Source organism: Neolamprologus multifasciatus, chromosome 16, assembly GCF_963576455.1.
Source record: "Neolamprologus multifasciatus chromosome 16, fNeoMul1.2, whole genome shotgun sequence".
NCBI lineage: Eukaryota > Metazoa > Chordata > Actinopteri > Cichliformes > Cichlidae > Neolamprologus > Neolamprologus multifasciatus.
The window spans coordinates 6975959-6995390 of record NC_140454.1 but is presented as its reverse complement, the minus strand read 5'-3'; the positions used below and the strand labels follow the sequence as shown (position 1 = coordinate 6995390).

Here is a 19432-nt window from a genome sequence, read left to right as displayed (position 1 = left end):
ATTTTACTTGGCATGCAGACACAAAATATTTCACAAAACTCAGAAACTGCTAGGGTAAGCAACATTAGCCCTTTAGATCATCTCACAGATTTTCAATGGGATTCAACTCAGGGATTTCTGCAGTCAGTCAGTGCCAGTCAATTCAATACCTGAATGCTAAAGCATTCATCATTCAGGTAGTAACTCAACAGGATTGATGTATGTTTGGGTTGTTTCATATTGGAAGACAATGCGACGACCCAGCTGTCGCCTGCTCAAGATTTTCACATTTCTTTCTTTCTTCATGATTAGTTCCACCTTGATGAGATTCCCAATTCCAGATGCACTGAATCAACCAAACAGCATAATACTCACTCCACTTTTTTAGTGTGGGGATGGTGTTCTTTTTGGGTTGTACACCTCTCCAGTATGAATATTTCTTCTCCAGGTTGTGTTTAGCATACGTCAGACTGGCTTCACAATGTCTCATCAGTGAGTTTTTATCGGTCTGCATGCTGGTCTGAAATTATTCTGTTATTGTGCGCGAATAAAAATAATAATTTGTGCTTTCTAAAGAAAACTTTCAAATGTTTCTTTGAAAAATGTTTTCTCTTTTAAAAAAGCACTAGGAAAATTTATAAAACCTTAACTTTAAAATGGAGACAAATAATTGTGACCTCATCTGCTTATGAAGCGTACATTATAATTATATTCTAATACATTATAATAGAGTAATAAGTATAATATATAATAGACTGCTCAATTTCTGAAATACTTTTTAATCAGAGTAAAATCTCAAGTCATTTAAATTTTTTGTATATTGATCTAGTCAGTTAAGTAGCAGAGGAGGTTGTTAATCAATTTCTGCTTCTTTGATGTTAATACTGTTAGCAGTTATACTAGAAGTGCAACAATGAGACAAAAGCCCTGGACTTTTCACAGATGAGAGCAGGTTCACCTTAAGTACGTACGACAGGCATGCAAGGTTCTGGAAAAACCATAGAGAATGTTATGCTGCCTGTAACATCATTCAGCATGACTGTTTTTGTGGTGGGTCAGTGATAGTCTGGGGAAGTAAATACACAGAGGTACTCACTGACCTTTACAGGTTTGGCAACAGCACACCAACTAACATTAGGTTTTGGGATCAAATGCTGGGACCCATTGTCAAAACCCTACACTGTTGCAGTGGATCCTGGGTTCCTGTGGGTGAACAACAGTGTCTGGCCTCATGTGGCAAGGGTATTCATGCAGTTCCACGACGATAAAGGAATTGATATTCCTCGCTCACATGACCTAAATCCAGTAGGCCTCTCTCTGGGAGATTATGTTTCAGTCCTTCCCATGCCACCAGGTTGAACCTTAGACTGTCCAGGCGTGTGAGAGGCGTGTGGCCTGGTGAGATATGGAAGGAGATCTCACCTCCTTCCCACAGGACACCAAACCTCGTCTCATTATGTGTATATGTCAACATTATCAGGCATGCATGCAAGTGGTAGTTGTATACATGCCTGAGTTACTACAATGTTCCAATGAACTTTCAAAATGGACAAAATGGATTAGTCTGTGTTCAGCCCTTTGTATATTGATAATTTTCATTTCCACCAAATGTGTTCTTTTCCTAAAACATCACCCAGTCCATATCAGTACAGAGATCCGGCATGATTTCTTTTCCTTTGTCTTTTGTTTTAATTTTAGTAGTGTATACACTATATTGCCAAAATAATTATCTCACCCATCCATATCATTGAATTCAGGTGTTCCAGTCACTTCCATGTCCACAGGTGTATAAAATCAAACACCCAGGCACGGGCAGTAGCAGGAGCTCATGGAATGCCAACATGGCTGATAGAATGACACCTGTGCAACACGTCCAGTCATGAAGTTTTGTCACTACCAAATTCTCCACAGTCAACTGTTAGCATGGTGTTGCTCTTAGGCAGCAAACCAAATTTTTGGTTATTACACTGTCCCTTTATTAAGTATTTACTTATTTTGTGACACAAAATACCTCAGTGTTGAGTAAAATGAGGAGTAGCAGATGATTTGACCTTTGACCTGGGGCAATTCTTTCATGTGCCAAATCTGCACATGGCACAGTGCTAGCTACTGCTAAGACTAAAACCATTTTTATTCATGTTTAAATTGAATTAACTGTATTTTTTTTAAAAAAAATATGTGCATGTAGAAGAATATCTGATGAATTATTTTCAGTTGTTTATAGACAGCATGTTTTGGTTTGCTGCCTCAGTGCAAAATTATGCAGTTAGGCCACTTTTCCTCTAGCAATAAAAATATACGCAATGGTTTTAAATTCTGCTCCTTTCCACTGCTTGTTTTAGGTTTTTAGGTTTATAATATTGTCATAATATTTAATGACATTATATGACCAATGATGACAGCAGTAAGATTTACTTGATTAGTTAAACTTTTTATACTTTTTTATTAGTACTTGTTTTAATGAGCCACATAGTCAAAGTAAACAGATATTATAGACACTAATTGTATTGTTGTTGTTGAAGGGTACCCAAGCTGAAGTTTAATTGCTCTCTAGGGCCAAAGACATAATAACCTGTTGACCATTTTGACAGTTACTAGTCTTAACTTAGCAATTAGCTGTTTAGAGACTGGCTGTAGTCAGGCCACTCCTCTGAGGCTTGGCCTGTTGTTTTACACAGCGCAGGTGGCACCAATGCATGCTCACTAATGACACTCATTACAGAATCCTTATATCACCTGTGGGCTGTCAGTTTACTTTTTATACCATCACACAGTTATTATTTTTTTCATTCTTCTAAGGAGCTCACCCACAAAATTTATTAACTGCTGAAAATGCATCACAAATCCTGTCCTGTCATCATAGTTGTCCAATACTTGTAACATCACAAGCCATAAACAGGACATACTTATACGAAAATGATTTTCAGATTTGGAGTCATTAAGTGAAATTTGTTAAGGTATAGGTGAAAAATTCCTAGCAGCAAAATGATTTGTTGACAAGGGATTTCAAAATCCAAGACTGTTTACCCCATAATCATTTTAAAACTCTTTTTTGAATCCTGGAACAATTATACAAATAAAATATCAATGAAACTCAGGCAAATGATAATAAAAACTACCATATTAGTGTTTCTAAATGTTAGAAAGCACTTAGGCATATGTAAAAGTGCTGTTATGAATTGTGTGCCTACCACCCTAGGCAAGACCCGTGGTGCAGGGTGTGCAAAGATGCACCTGAGACAATCCAACACATAACAGGAAGGTGCAAAATGCTAGCAGGCAGGGCATACATATCATGCCATAACCAAGTGGCCGGCATATTATACAGAAATATCTGTGCCGTGTATGGCCTGGAAGTCCCGACGTCAAAAATAGAAAGACCCCCCCCCCAGGGTGGTCAAGAATTAGCTGAGCTAAGATCTTGTGGGACTTCCAGAAACAGACGGACAAAATAGTGATGGCTAACCAACTGGACATAGCGGTGGACAAGCAGAGGAAGGGGGCTGTAGTGATAGATGTGGCGGCACCGAATGACAGTAACATCAGAAAGAAGGAACACAAGAAGATGAAGAAGTACCAAAGGCTCAGAGAAGAGCTCGAGAAGATGTGGCAGGTGAAGGTAACAGTGGTTCCAGTAGTAATTAGAGCACTTGGAGATCCAAGATCTCTGTCCAGAAGAGTGCAATCCAAGGAACAGAAAGGATACTGAGCAGAATCCTCAAGCTCCCAGACCTCTGGTAGAGGACCCGAGCTATATGTATATGTAATATTTTGTTATAATTTATAGATTTTGAAAAACTTTAAAACTTGTTTTTTTCTTTCATTGATATTGATATCAGAATCAGAATCATCAGAATCAGAATACTTTATTAATCCCGAAGGAAATTAGGGTTACAGCAGGCAGCATGCTAATGGCGCATGCGCACTTACAAAGGAACCTTCTGACCAACTTTACACAAACATCACATTGGGGAGACATGTCAAAAAGGTAGGCTGATAGGAAAAAAACAACAAAAATACATAACATGAGGTAAGAGGAGGAGAAAAAAAACTCCACTCAGACTGAGCTCCTAGTGGGAGAACAGTTTGATAACAGAAAAAACACCTCAGCACAAAAAGCACATGACTATCAATACACCATAGAAACACAAGACAAGCAACAGGGGCGGGTAAAGGGTAAGAGAGAGCCGGTGTAGACAGCACATCCGGTCCTGCAGCATGTCTGCGCTGGTCCAGTCGACTGCCATCTTCCCGGTAGGGCACAAGCATCAAAGGCGTTTGGAAAGGGAGGGGGGATCAGTGTGTGCATATCAGTGTGTGTGTGTGTGTGTGTGTGTGTGTGTGTGTCCAGAGGTCAGCTGAGACAGTGTTCTCCGCCCTATCAGGCTAAGTAAACAGTCTGCCAGCCAACCCAGGTGGCCTTGCATGGAATGGGAAGAATAGTCAACACACAGTCGTTATCTGGGAGTTTTTGTTCGGCTCCAGCCTTGGGCCCGCAGCTGGCGCCGTGGTGTCCGCATGTTGATGTTGTTGATTTTTCTGTTATGTGAGCAGCTCAGGAGAATTTCAAAGCTGTTCTTTAACACTCTGACACTGGTCTCTCAATCTCCTGTTGGAGAACCGCGAGCCTCCCCATGATGGTATCAAACTTCCATTCCATGGTGTTGTCATCCTTTTGATTCTGAGACCCCACAACTGCAGTGAGCCGTTCTGCGATGTGATCCAACTTTCGCTCAAGGGTCTCATTTTGAGCAGGACTCTCTTTGATGTATCCCAATATACGCTCAATGGTGTTATTTTGAGTCTTCACGGCAGCTGTAAGCGTCTCCAAGGTGTTAACCATGCTGCGTTCGTTGTGAGAAGTCGCACCTCGTCCCATCGTTTCAATTCCAGCGGGCAGCCTTGGGGGGGTTTGAACAGCCGGTACCGCTCCCTTAATTCTCCGATAAGCCAGGGCCAAGCCAGCTCCGATCAGCAAGAACCCTGTTATCATGGTTCCAAACAGGTAGATATCTTCAGCGTCCTCGATCGACAGTCCCGCCAGGCACATGATCCTCCAATTCTGCCACCCGTCCATCGTGTATCCGGCAGGGAAAGTCCCTCCAGGGCACTCGGGCTCTCCCGAGCCCAGACTTCTCATTGAGAAAAGGGTGTCAATAGCATTCAGAGACCAGTTGATAAAATCCATAATTCTATTTTAGGTTTTAGAGAACGACAATGAGAGACTAGAACAGTCTCTCACTGTTCTAGGGAAAGTAATACACACGAGACAGGACAAGGACACAAGAAAAATGACATCCTGTACTTGTGTACAACTTAGCTTAGAGAATAACTTCACAAGGCAACTATTTAAACACAAGACACATATGTCAGTTACAATACAAAAATGCTTGTCAGCATAATAGACTGGTAGCAATTGATTCATTTTACTAAATTATATTTATTCATTTACACAATAGTAAATTAGAATCTGTGACAAAACAGACAGGAAAATGTGAAACACGGGCATATGAACTATTTAGACTTCAAAGATTACCAGCAACAGTTTAATAAATTGTTTATCTTTGTATAATGACCATTATGTTCGCTATCAATCTTGCATGTGAAATCAGAGCTAAAGTACTCCATAATCTGAAATGCCATTCATTTGATAATACCAGTGCAGTAATACCAGTGTTATTAAACTTGACACAACAATGTCTTGATATGTCTAAAAATCTCATTCATTTTGAGTCCATATATGATTGGATTTAAAAGAGGATGGAATAAAATTGACTGAAATGTCAATGTCAAGCGAAGAGTTTTCGACAGATCGGAATCCAGTCTAATTATAACTGAATCAAAAACAATAAAACATGAAAAGTTGATTAACACCAGCAAGTGGGGTAAACATGTCTTTACAGCTTTTCTCCTTGTTTCTCTGCAACAATTGTAAGATATTCTAAGAATCCTTATGTATGTAAAAAGTATGAAAAGCATTGGTAGAAGGGCAATATTTATCAACGTGACTACACCATATATAGATATTGCGACTGAGGGAACACACTGAAGCCTGTAAATTGAATTGTTACAAAAAATTCCTGTCAGAGTAAAACTACAGAGTTTTACATTAAAATAAAGCACAAATGACACTGCAATCTCAAAAGCAGGTATAAGCCAAGCTAAAATCAGAAACACATATATAGTTATTCTATTCATAATAACTGGATATTGCAGGGGTTTGCATATAGACACATACCTGTCATATGCCATTGCTGCCAACAGTAAAAACTCTGACCCAGCTGAGGCATAATACGAAAATCCTTGGAAAAGACAGAGTGGATATGATATAGTCTGTTTTTCAGACAAAACATCAGATAAGAGCTTCGGATAGATAATCATGCTGTAAAGAACAGAGTTGATTAACAAAGTTGCAATAAAAATATACATTGGCTCATGAAGGTTTTTGTGAGTCCAAATAAGGTACACTATAGTGGAATTAAAGCAGAGTATCAGAATATATAACGTGAATATAACCACAAAATAAAGGTATCTGTATTTGTGCAATTCTGCAAACCCACCAAGAGTTAACAATGTTACATTTAATTTAACATCCATTGAATAAAAAAAATGTTACTGACTATAGAATTTGATTACATAAATGGTATTCAAGAATAACAAACCAAAAGATAAGCCTGTATTAATATATTTCCTGCACCGAACTGAGAAGGTAAGTGACTGACTCTGTGGCTTTGTTTTATCAGAAAACCTTCCATCCTCTATGGGACTCATTAAGTTCTCCACTAACATGTAAACAACTTCAGGGAATCTGACGAATTGACGTTTATAGTCCTATGCCCTTCATTTTGTTTGCCCATGCATTTTTTTTTAAATCCGCGGAACTAGTATAGGCTTAGTATAAAAGCAAAAATGTCACGGAAACCACTACTGCCTACACGCTCAACATTTTCTCAAGCTCTCTTCTCAGCCTATGATAAGTCTCAAGCGTATTGTGTTCCTTCATCCTCATGTTGTTAACACTTGATATAGCTATATCTATCAATACAGTCATCTCCCTGTGCTTGTCCACCACTATTGCGTCTGGTTGGATAGATATCACCAGTTTGTCTGTCTATATCAGGAAGCCCCAGACTTAGCTTGGTCATTTTCAGCTACCTTGGGGGATGTATCCCATTTTGACCTCTGGACTTCCAGGACATTGCTGCACAAATGTTAATTGATATACTTCCAGCCAACCTGCACCTGCTGTTATGTACTGGATTGTTTCAGGGGCATTTTTTCCTCAGTCTGCACCCAGGGTTTTGCCTGGGGTAGCAGCCTCTATGGATCTTATTCTTAGAGCTTGTTCCTGTGCTGCCATGATTCATACCTCTATGTTTTGTCTTTCAGTCCAGCCTCGTCCTGCCACTGATAGGATTTCTGGATGTCAGCCATATCTTCTATCTGCCGGTGGTACATACTGTGCAGGGATCTGTCCTTCCATGATTGTTCGTCTCCTTGCTCCTCTTCTCTCTCAGGTTTCTGCAGGTGTTGATTGTCCAGGTATTGTTCTTCTCATTCAGCTCCTTACAACTTGCCTTACTCTCTGCAAATATTTGGTTGTTGCAGCTTTCCTAATTGCCTCTTTATGGTTTCCATTTGGTAAATGGTGAATGAGCTGATTCTTATATAGCACATTTCTACTCTCCTGGAGCACTCAAAGTGCTTTAATACAACATGCCACATTCACCCATTCACACGAGCACTTTCCTCTGGATGCAACATAGAGCAACTTAGGGTTAATATCTTGCTCAGGGATTTTTGGCATGCAGACTGGGGGACCCAAATTAAAATACCAAACTTCTGATCAGTAGAGGACTTGCTCTACCTTCTGAGCTACAGCCAACCAATTTTCCTGTGGGACTCCTAGGTACTTGTAGCTATCCTCGATGTCTGCCGTGTTGCCTTCTTATAGTGCAATCCCCTCAGTTCTGACTACTGTCCCACTCTTAGTTACCATCCAATTACACTTCTCCAGTCCGAATGATATTGTGCTATCATGTCTGTAGATCCTAATGGTGTGGATAACTCAACTGATGTCTTATTCACTCCTGGCATATAACTTGATATCATCCATGTAGGTAGTAGAGGATGGTTGACAATGGCTTCATTCCATTGTCAGTATACGGAGCTAGTCTTGTTGATGAGCTTATTGAGGGGTTCAGGCTTATGCTGAACAGTAGTGGGGACAAAGAATTTTCTCTGTAAATCCTGAATTTGATGGTGACTTGTACAATTAACTTAATTAAATTAATGAGATATAGGTTTAAATAGTTTAGTGGGGATGTGGTCAAGTAAATAAACTGTAAGATCATGAGAGGGTCAAAGAATTAAAGACATTTGGATTTGTGGTATAAGAGAAAGAGTTTTCCAGGTGTCTTGGAAACCCCACATTACTTATGTTAGTGGGAAACTTGCACTGGAAAAATAAAGCAAATCTTGAATCAGAAAGCACTGCACATATTATACTGTGCTTTACTATTACCTTATATGAGCTATTGAGTAGAGGTCTGGGGAAACACATGCAAAAGTAATACACAAACAATAATTATAAAGCAGACAAGACAGGGCAATTAGATTAATAAATAATGCAGGGTACCTGTACCACGTTCCCACGCTACCTTCCTGGCGAAAGCGTCATCGTCACAGGGGTAAACAAAGCAGTCTTGTTCCGAATTGTTCTGCTGTTTTCCAACCAGGGCATGGATTATTCCCAAGATTTTTTGTGTCTTGGCATTTCCTGGATCCTCTTGATGCCTGCTTGGTTCTTGTGGTCAGCTTTGATGATGGTCCTCAGCCTCACTGCCCATACCCTCTTAGGCTAAATCTCCGCCGTGAACATTATTAAAACCTGAGATTGCTGCGTCTGGTTTCTCAACTTACTGAACCCCGTGCTGCAGCTCCAGCTCCTGCCACGATTGGCCTGGTATTCCAGATCCCTTTAAACAAAACTTTTATTCTTCGGGACTTTTTCAGTTCCCATGATCTGGATTCTCTGTGTGTGACTGAGGCGTGTTGGTGAGTCCAGTGCTCTATCTGAACTTTTACCAGTGGATTGTTGCTATTTAAACTCGTAAAAAGAAAAAATAAACTGGGCTGGCTTTTAAATACACCTTCTCACATTATTTCACTGCATGCCACGCCATCACTTAACCCTTGGCGTGCCAGCTGAGGCACGCGTGCCCAGGGTTGCTGACCCCTGGTGTAGCTGAAGGAAGTCATCTAGCAATTGGTCATGTGGTCAGCTGTAGACAAGTACATGTAAACAAGCCACAATGTGAGTGTGTGTTATCGATCCACTACAAATACCACTACCACATTTCATGCTGAGAGAAAGCAAAAGTGGTGAATGTTAGCCACTTCCTCTATCTCCAGCCCATGCAGGGGCCTATCCTTCCATGATGGTTCTTCTCCTTGCTCCTCTTCTTTCTTGGGTTTCTGACGCCTGAAGTACTCACTAAGGAATTAACAACCCTAGTCTGTAACAAAGTCAGCAAAGAAGGACGTAAAGCTATAAAACTCCACTGTATTATTCACCAACAAGTACTCTGTGCTAAACATTTAAAATATGACCATGTTATGAAACTGGTGATAAAGGCTATTAATTATATTCGCTCCAAAGCCCTGTACCACCGCCAGTTTCAACAGCTTCTACTCAACATCCAGAATACAGAGATGTTGTGTATTATAATGACGTAAGATGGCTCAGTTGGAGGTCTGCACTGCAGCGGTTCTACTCTCTTATGGAGGAAATCGGACAATTCTTTTTTTGAATTTCATATTTCTTATTTAAACAGCTGACTTTGAATTAAATCTAACATTAAAAAATAGTTAAATTCAAGAGGAAACATTTTCATAATATAACAGGTGAAATTCAAAATATACTGACAGCTCTCCAAGTAAGACTTCAGTATTAAATAAAATGGTCTAGTTATGAAGTTGAACTTTAATCTGAGCCAAAACCGATTTACTCAGGAACAAATCAGACACTGAAATAAACCAAACATTGACATTTAGAAGTTATCTAAGTGACTTATCTATCATGTTTAACCCGAGTAGCGAAAGACCGTTGGGGGGTTGAAAATGATGTGCCTTGAGTCTGCGCCTTGACCACCTGGTCAGCTGGACTGGGACAAAAAATCGGTCTGGGCATTTTGACTAGAGACAGGCCCACCAGGCATTATAGGAAAAACCATAAAGCCTTTGAATGAAAACAAACATTGTTGTGACAGTGATGTACACTGTCTTGTTGGTATATATGTATGAGTTCTAAACACAGTTTACATCAGATGACCACTTAAGGACATCTCTTGATTTCACCTTCGTGTTTCCCTCTCACCAGATATCCAAACTGACATCATAACAAGCAGCTTTTACGGCTGTGGCTCCAGCAAACATCAGCTGATACTAGAAAGTAATATTAAATGAATTCTAACAACAGCTGATCAAGCTTAAACGTGCTGCTGTTGTTTAGCGCATGTTTCCATGTTCATTCCGTTTAGTCTAGCTTCCTGTCTCGTTATGGTTATTCCTATCAGTTGTGTGTGTCCTCACGTCCCTGTCATCCCTCTGTGTATTTAGGTCAGCGTCTCTTTCAGTTTGGTCCTCCCTCATGGCTGCGTATCTCTCCCCGTGTTTCCCTGAGTAATTAGATTAGATTAGCATTAGAATTTCCCAGTTTAGTTTAGCATTGTCTTGTATCTTTTTTCCCCGTTCAGTAATAAAGCTGTATTTTGAGTTAAGTCCCTGCAAAGTAAACACAGGTTCAGCATTACTGACGCTGAGTACAGATTTTGATACTTTTAACTTATAAAGGCAGCTTATATGGCAGAGAGCCGTGTGTCTTGATTTATCAAATAAATCATCATCAATTTGAAAATTCTGAGCACATATTAATGACAACCATATATTTAGGAACTGGATGTCTTTAAGACTTGGAATGTAAATGTAAGTGTCCTTTTTCTTCTTTTGGTCAACTTCTGTTGATTATTGTGCTATATAAATAAAGTAAACTTGACAGTCAAAACAAAAAGGTTATTATATTCAGATATTTTTCATAATTCAAAATTGAATAAACATGGGAATGACTGAGTAGATAGTTTTTTTGGCAGTTACAATTCAATTCCCCATCTTGGTGGAACGGAACCAAAGCTATGAGAGGGATTACAGTAGGACCCCCCGGAGCCAAGATGCTGGTGGTGGAGATTGCTTGAATGGAAAAGTGGGAGTGATAAAACTTAGATTTAGCTGGCAGCACCTGGGAATGCACAGATATGAATATTCACCTATATCTTGTCGTGGAACTTTTTAAAATAAAATGCAAACACTTGATGAGTGTCTTTGAAGTGAGTTTTATTCACGTTGCAGCAAGAGAGAGAGTCCAGTCAGTCAAAGTCTGAGTGTCTGTCCCACTATGCTTCAAATAAACATGTTATATATGTGTTATTGTCAGAAAAGGTGAGGAAACACTAAAGAAAAATACATTTTCATTACAATCTCTACACATTAAAATATCAACAGCAATGATGACTAATTGGGTTGTTATGATACTAGAATTTCAAACTCGATACATATTAACCAGGAAAATACTTGATACCATATTTGATATTATGGGGAAGAGTCTGAACCCACCCTGCAATGACAAAAGTAATGGCAAAGATGTCATATCACTAAAAGAAAAAAAGAACTTTTAATTTTCATCTACTTTGCCAATTATATATTTATTATAGTTAGATCTGACAAAAGAAGAACTTAAGATTGAGTTTAGAAGTTTCATTTGTTTTACAAATTATTTATATAATTTAATTGCAGACTGTGAAGGTAGATTTTAGAACCTATCTGTTGTAAGGGTGTTAATATTTTTCATGAAATGGTAAAATATTGAACTTTCATTTCAAAACATTTGATATGTTTTTTAATGTTCTGTTGTTAATAATATTGTGGGTTTATGAGATTGGTACATTTTTACATTTCTTTTTTTTTTTTTTATTTCTACATACAACTGTTTGGTTAATAACTCACACTGACCAATAAAATGTGACAAGTGGTGAAGATGCAGGTCCTTGGGCAACAGTTATAAAGTGTTACCACTTATTCCTTTAATGGAGAATCTATGTTTCACTATGTTCCACTAGCATATCGTAAATACGAATTAGCAATAATGTAAAAATGAAGAAATATAAAAGTTTAAAGACATTAATCTGAAAATTGATTTAATTACCTATAATTTTACCTATGGCAGAATGAATATGTTTATGTTAAGACAACTGCATACATTTTCCATTAATTGCTTCCCAAAAGCTCCTAGGTTGTAACTTAGGTTGTAACTAGGTTGTAACTCTGCAGCTCTGAAACTGTAGGTATTACATCCTGTTTAGATGAGCATTGTACTGAGTACAGCAACATACAACTTGAAAAAACTAAAAAAGAATTGTGTGAAATGAATTAAAACTAAAATAATTTATTTTGCTCAAATACGTTTTCTTTAAAAAGATTGATTATTCTGTTAGACTTGTAATTATTAGAAACTAAAGAAAAACTTGTTGAGGAATAGTATATTTACAAAATAATCTTGGACTAAATATGGACTTAATACACCAACAGTAAATCATAGCAATAATCTATGAATAATTAAATGAGTAAAAATGACATTTTTATGTTTTACTTTTTGATTATGTTAAAAAGTGTTTTCAGTAACTTCAGCAAAGTGATTACATAACAATTACGGCACATTAGCATTAATACACGTAATGATTCTGGGATGACAAAAGAATCTTTTTAGCTGTTTAGAAATTTCCTTCATTTTGAGCCCATAAATGAATGGATTAAACAATGGATGATAGAACACTATTTGTAATGTCATTAGTAATCGAGCAACTTTTGGAAAATCTGATTCCACTCGAGCTATGCCTACATCATAGATACTTAAACAGGAAATACTGATTAAAACTAACAGATGGGGTAAGCAGGTCTCTGCAGCTTTCTTCCTAATTTCTTTACAACTTTGATATGAGATGATAAAAATGTTTGTATAAGTGAAAACAATGAAGAGCAAAGGAAGTATTATAAGATCTATTAAAGCAACCACTCCAAATACAATAATTAATCTTGACCTTACACACTGAAGAGTGTAAACTGCATTATTACAAAATATTCCCTTTAAATTAAAGTTACACAATGTTGCTTCAGCACTCCCTATTGCTTGGACTGCAATATGAAAAGCAGGTATAAGCCAAGATACGACCAGGAAAACGCTCACAGTGGTTTTGTTCATGATAGTTGGATATTCAAGAGGTTTACAAATAGCCACATATCTGTCATAGGCCATGGCTGCCAAGAGAAAGAACTCTGAACTGCCTAAAGTGTAAAATATAAAAAACTGAAAGAGACAGGCTGAATATGTTATGACTTGTTTTTCAGCTAAAAAGTCAATCAGAAGTTTTGGGTAAATATTTGTGCTGTAAAGGAGACAGTTCAGTAGCAAAGCTGCAATGAAAATGTACATAGGCTCATGAAGGTTTTTATGAATCCAGATCACATACACAATGGTAGAATTACTGCATATTATTATAATGTACAATGCAAAGATAATACAGAAATAAACATATCTGTACTTGTTAACTTCAATGTATCCATCTAGAGTTACATATGTGGTATTTAACTCCTCATCCATGAATTAAAATAAAAATGCTACAAAATAAATATATAGCAGCATAAAGATATCAGAACTTCAAATACAAGTACACTCATCAATCAAATGCATATGGTCAATCATATGTATGTGGACTGAAGAAGAGTTTTATTGGTTTGCTTCAACCTTGAGGGAGCTGAACTGTGAAAGTCAGTTACATCATTGTTCAGCCTCTTTTACTTGAGGCTTTAGTAGTTACAGCTAATGGATCATAAGTTGCAGCTAACAATGACAATGATCAGCCAACTTCTATTAATCTAGTATAGAATTTTAATGTAGCAAGATTTTATTGTTGAGTGTATCCTGGCTTTTGTGCAGTCGGGTTCATATCTTATTTCATCAGGAGTTTTTATTTGGTTTCCAGTTTAGGTGGTGTGGTCTTATGCCTTGTGTACATTTTCAGTGTAAAAAAAACTTGGATAACTACCATACTAAATAATAATAATAATAAAAATAATAATTAAAAAAAACGTCAACAAAAACAAGGACATCAAGCTTGTGCATTACAAATGTCTTTTCATACGTTATTTTATTTATAGCCTATAAATAAAGCCTATATATAGCATACATGGAAAAAATTCCCGCGCTGGCCCCTGCGGGCGGTCTATCCTTCAAGCTCGGGTCCTCTACCTAACACACACCTAACACTAAGACTAGGGCCTCAGCACAGTCAAAATGAACATACTGTTATGTCTTAATTTCCTTTTATTCATGTTGCCACTCCTCCCTCCTCTGATTTACTTTAAGGATATACACTCTGTGGTGTCTAAATTTATTTGGAATGGGAAAAGGCCTAGAATACGTTTGTCAACATTGCAGCGGGCCAAATTACTTGGTTGTTTGGCAGTACTTCGAGTTTTACTACTGGTCATTCAAAATCAGGGTGCTTAGGGGGTTGTTCATGAGGCTACTACTGCATGGAAAATGATTGAATCCGCTAAGGAAGAACCACAATATACACACCAAAAAGCTCAGCAATGACAACAAATTTGGGCCTATTATTGCAAACTCTATAAAGGGTGTAGTTTCTTTGTGGCAGAATAGACTGACAAAACCAAAGTGTTCCTGTCACAGTTGTTAAAGAGTGGACTCAGGCGCGGAGCTCAGAAATAATGACAGTGCATTTATTTACAGTGCAGCAAGGTAACAACAGTTCAAAATGTGCAACGATGGTGATAGTGCGTCCCTCCTTCCATGTAAGCCCGTGCGTGGTAGTGAGTGCCCGTCTCTCTTCCAAGTGCTTCCTTTGTGTCCGTAAATCCTCCGTCAATCCCTGGGTGAACACACACACGACAGCAAAATGAATATGAAGATCTGACAGTACTTCTATAACGTTAGGGACTCGAAAACACTACCAGGCTTAGTGCAATACTCCAGCGCTGTCTGTCGCTCAGCCACACCATTAAGTAGCCCTGCTGAAGATTGTCGTTGATGGGCAGCAGCTGGTGGATTGGCTGCAGGTGCGGCAGCTCCGGGCGACAGCACTTCCGGGTCGGAGGTAGCCTGTTGCTAGGTTACCTCCTAACACACAGCAGAGCCGGAGGGGAAGACAGGGTGATAGGAGAGACACATACACACGCACACAAATATACACACACTGGCAGGTCGACCGGTCAGGGCACCGTCAGATCCTGACAGTTCCATTATTTAGAGCCCACACTTTTTTACTAACTTTTCCAAGTGTTTTGCTCTCTATAATAAATTCCTATAAGCAATAGAATTTTCTTAAAATACATTTATTACTTATGAGAATCGCATGGTTTGTTGTGTTTAGTGCACCTAACGCTGAATTATTTTTTTTCAAAGTGCGAAGTGTGGTTAGGAAGATAAAAAAAGAATGTGCACCCATGTAGGTAAGGTCTAACAGCTAATACTCTCTTAAAGTGGTCAACATAGTAGCAAGTCCATGTGGATGGTTTAATGAGACCCATAGAGACTGAAGTTTCATTATATAGTTGATGTAACTTGAGTTGTTCACTTTTAAAAAATGAACACACACCAAGTTTAGGTAGGTATCAATAAGACAATCTACATAAAACAAATATTTTATATACACTGCTTGTTACATATTCTACCTGTTTTACATTTTAGTTCAGTTTCTGATCTTCACAAATGCTGAAATGAATCTAACATATATAACCTTCAGTGGTCACGTGGAAGTGGAGAAATACCGTTATCTTTATTTTGTGATCATGTTTATGGTGTATGTTCTAATAATTTGCAGCAATTCCACTATTGTGTGGCTTATCGTAGTTCAAAAAAGCCTTCATGAGCCTATGTACATTTTCATTGCTGCTTTGTTAGTGAACTCTGTTATTTTGAGCACTGTCATCTACCCGAAGCTTTTGATTGACTTCTTATCTGAAAAACAGATTATTTTGTATCAAGCCTGTCTCTTTCAAGTATTCCTGTTTTATGCCTTAAGTTGCTCAGAATTCTTACTGCTGTCAGCTATGGCTTATGACAGATATGTGTCTATATGTAAACCTTTGCAATATCCAACTATGATGAGAAGAACAAGAGTCAATATTTTCCTGCTTTTGTGCTGGTTTTTACCTGCTATTCAGGTTGCAGTGCCAATAGCAGGAAATGCAAATACACCACTCTGTAACTTTACTCTGAAAGGTATTTTTTGTAACAATTCGGTCAACCATCTTTATTGTGTCAATTCAAGAGAATTATCTATATATGGTATGGTTGTTCTATTTAATGTTGCACTTTGTCCTATGTTTTTTATACTTTTTACATACATAAAGATAATTATAGTTGCCTATCAGAGTTGTGGAAATGTCAGAAAAAAAGCTGCACAAACCTGTTTGCCTCATGTGCTAGTTCTAATTAACTATTCTTGTTTGCTTACATATGATATGGTTATAGTTAGACTGGAATCAGAGTTTCCTAAAACTGCACGTTTTATAATGACATTGCAGTTTGTAACATATAACCCTCTCTGCAATCCAATCATATATGGACTAAAGATGAAAGAAATTTCTAAACACCTCAAAATACTGTTCAGTTAATTGCAAGCAAACCAATTTATTAATTTATACTCTTTTTTATTACTCATTTTTTATGAATTGACGAACACTAAAGACAATCACCTTTTTTTTAGCAGTAACTGATTCTTCAGCTTCTGCAACTATTAAAAATGTTTTACTCTGTTGTCATTCAAATTTTTAGATTAATTATTAAAAATATTACTTTCTGTAGTTGTATTCTAATTATTCTTTTTAAATATAGAGCACAGGATCATTTGAACTGCACTACAGCACAGTTTGATGTTCAAAAACTGGCTTGATGTTTTCCTCCTATAACTGAGAATTGATCATTATTTAAAACTAAAATGAAAAGTAAACAGATATTAAAATGAATCTCGGATATCAGTCTCCTCATGTATATTTCTTAATAATACATTTGTTAAAAGTTTCATCTAATGTGATTGCACCTATTGATTTTCACAATGAAATCAAATGTGAATATCCTTCTTAATGGATACTAACACAACCTCAGGAGAAATGAAAAAGGGATGAAGTAGAGTAACATGAGATCGAGTACAGCTATCATGCCAGTCTGGGTTTATTTATAATGCAGTTTTTCCAGTTTGTTTTCTTTGGAGTGCAAGAAAATGTAGTTTAGCTACTAGTTATTACTTTCTTGTTTGGAAAGGATCCTTTATTTGGTCGGTTTTTACTGTTTTTGGTCTGTAACCTGAAGTCTCTGTTGAGATGATTTCAATCTATAGAGGCCTTCAGGACCAGCCAGGCTTCCACGCAGAGTATTAACCAATTGAAGAAATAGTACAGGCCCTTCACTGACACAGAATGCGGTATCAAAACACAAAACAAAAACAAACAAACAAACAAAAACCTCAGACATGAACAACTATACCTGTTGATTATAATAGACTGATATACAATACAGCTGGACTTGAACCCTGAAATGATGTTTTTGGTATTCTGGCCTTAATAACTAATAGGACAGTTTTTGCAAGGCGTAGGGAATCTCTCGTCTCATCCAGTTTTTTAAATGTTGTTCATCTACAACAGGGTTGTCCAAACATTTTTCACTGAGGGCCACATACATAAAAATATAGGAGGGGCGGGAATAATTACTAGAAATTAGGTATATAACCTTAAATTTACTGTATTAAAGTTAGAAAAATCACTTAAAAGTGGTCAAATGTGTTATATTGTTGAATATAATTAAAGACAAAACTACCTTCATCACAGCTTTCCATAAATGGATCTTTATTGATTTATTCAGAATAAGCTTTGGTAGCTCATTCTCAGAACAGCAGCCGCAGATTTCTTCTTAGACAGAAGATTTACAGTACAGAGGGGAAAATAGGACGGGTAAATTTCAAGTTTGTTATTTAAGTTATTAGGCTTAGCAACACACCTATTAACGTTCGTTTGAAACGATTATCAACATTAACAGACTGAACTGGACTTAATAACAGGAGTCCATATAATTTTAGTAAATTATTCTGGTGAGTATCAGCTGCGCTGGGTATGTAAATCGGGCCATCCAGCTGCGGTGCTGATCGTACGTCACTCGTGCCAAAAATCCGGACAAATGTTACTGGATCCAGGAGCAAATCTGCATCAGATGAGATCAGCTGACTACGTGTGCCTGTGCTGTGCATATGAGAAACTGGTGCGCAAAAGCAGGGTAGTGACAGAATTGATGTGCATTATTGATATTGATAAGCATGTGTACCTGCACATTAACACACGGGTACTGTGGAATATATTTTTTACTCACCTAAAGCGCTCGCGCTCTCGTCCACTCCCCGCAAAAAAATAGCAGCTGTGCGGTGTCTGTGGCATCGGTGCTCTCATCGCATGCGATGGAGTAAAAATCAAAAGCACAGCTTTATCAGACAGTTGCAGTTATATGTTGGCTAACGAGTCTTCAATGCGTCGCACAACTGGATTTCTGGACATGTCCTGCACTTTTTCTGGGCACATTATTTCGGTGACTTTAACGAGGCCGTGTTTTATGAGGTCTCCATCTGAAAAAGGCTTGCCATGTCTTGCGATGAGTTGGGCGACCTCATAGCTGGCTATTGTAGCCTTTTCCTGGACAATTTGAGCATGAAAAAACTACTGTTGCTGACCCTGCAGGAGAGCTACCCTTTGCTTTAATTTCTGCTCTCTCCAGTGTAGGATGCATAGGCCTGATGTTTGGTTTCATAATGACGTCGTACATTATACTCTTTTATAATTGCCACAGTTTCAGTGCAGATCAAACAGACACACGTTCCCTTGAATTCTTTGAAGAAATATTCACTCTCCCACCGTGTCTGAAATTTTCTGCACTCACTTTCTACCGTTCGCTTCTTTGGTTCTGCCATGTTTAGTAACTTGGGGGTAAATTTCTTCTGTGATTGTGCTTTTTGGTGGAGCAACTGCCTTGATCAACAGCAGCTCCCTGGTGTTAAAACTAAGAAGTGCAATACACTCAAGCAAAAGTTGAAGTGCGGGCCATATTCTATTCTATTTATAAAATTACTTGCGGGCCAATTAAAAATGGACCGCGGGCCAAGTTTGGACACCCCTGATCTACAACCTACAGTTTCTTTGCCACCTCCATTCACCTTGCTAAGTCAGTCTTTTTAATGTTAGAGCACTTGATAATAAGACTTATTTTTAAATGATTTTACAGTTTTATATTTTTAACAGAAATGTGAATAAACTCTGGAGAGGACTGCCTAGTTGGTGA

General features: G+C 37.9%; 4 protein-coding genes across 4 annotated transcripts in view; 1 reads left to right on the top strand and 3 right to left on the bottom strand.

Annotated features, from left to right (window-relative positions):
• Positions 1-5257, bottom strand: part of LOC146500152 (uncharacterized) — an 88580-nt gene extending 83323 nt beyond the window's left edge. The window contains exon 1 of the mRNA XM_085134859.1: positions 4376-5257. Coding sequence (XP_084990985.1) covers positions 4559-5167 — 609 coding nt within the window. The 5' untranslated portion in view covers positions 5168-5257 and the 3' untranslated portion in view covers positions 4376-4558. The remainder of the gene's footprint in view (positions 1-4375) is intronic.
• Positions 5258-5273: 16 nt separating this feature from the next.
• On the bottom strand, positions 5274-7495 carry LOC146500151 (olfactory receptor 6N2-like). Its single transcript, XM_085134856.1, has one exon. It carries the CDS (start codon positions 6574-6576, stop codon positions 5659-5661), a length of 918 nt encoding a protein of 305 aa, XP_084990982.1. The 5' UTR covers positions 6577-7495; the 3' UTR covers positions 5274-5658.
• Positions 7496-8697: 1202 nt separating this feature from the next.
• Positions 8698-18045, top strand: LOC146500149 (olfactory receptor 6N2-like). The gene has a single exon (XM_085134857.1). The coding sequence runs from the start codon at positions 15829-15831 to the stop codon at positions 16726-16728; it is 900 nt and encodes a 299-aa protein (XP_084990983.1). The 5' UTR covers positions 8698-15828; the 3' UTR covers positions 16729-18045.
• Positions 12732-13690, bottom strand: LOC146500150 (olfactory receptor 13C2-like). The gene has a single exon (XM_085134850.1). The coding sequence runs from the start codon at positions 13688-13690 to the stop codon at positions 12740-12742; it is 951 nt and encodes a 316-aa protein (XP_084990976.1). The 3' UTR covers positions 12732-12739.
• Positions 18046-19432: the final 1387 nt, after the last annotated feature.

What these genes read in the sequence shown, in the direction of transcription:
- LOC146500150 (XM_085134850.1), bottom strand. Translation starts at nt 13,690, where the DNA reads ATGGATGAGGAGTTAAATACCACATATGTAACTCTAGATGGATACATT.
- LOC146500151 (XM_085134856.1), bottom strand. Translation starts at nt 6,576, where the DNA reads ATGGATGTTAAATTAAATGTAACATTGTTAACTCTTGGTGGGTTTGCA.
- LOC146500149 (XM_085134857.1), top strand. Translation starts at nt 15,829, where the DNA reads ATGAATCTAACATATATAACCTTCAGTGGTCACGTGGAAGTGGAGAAA.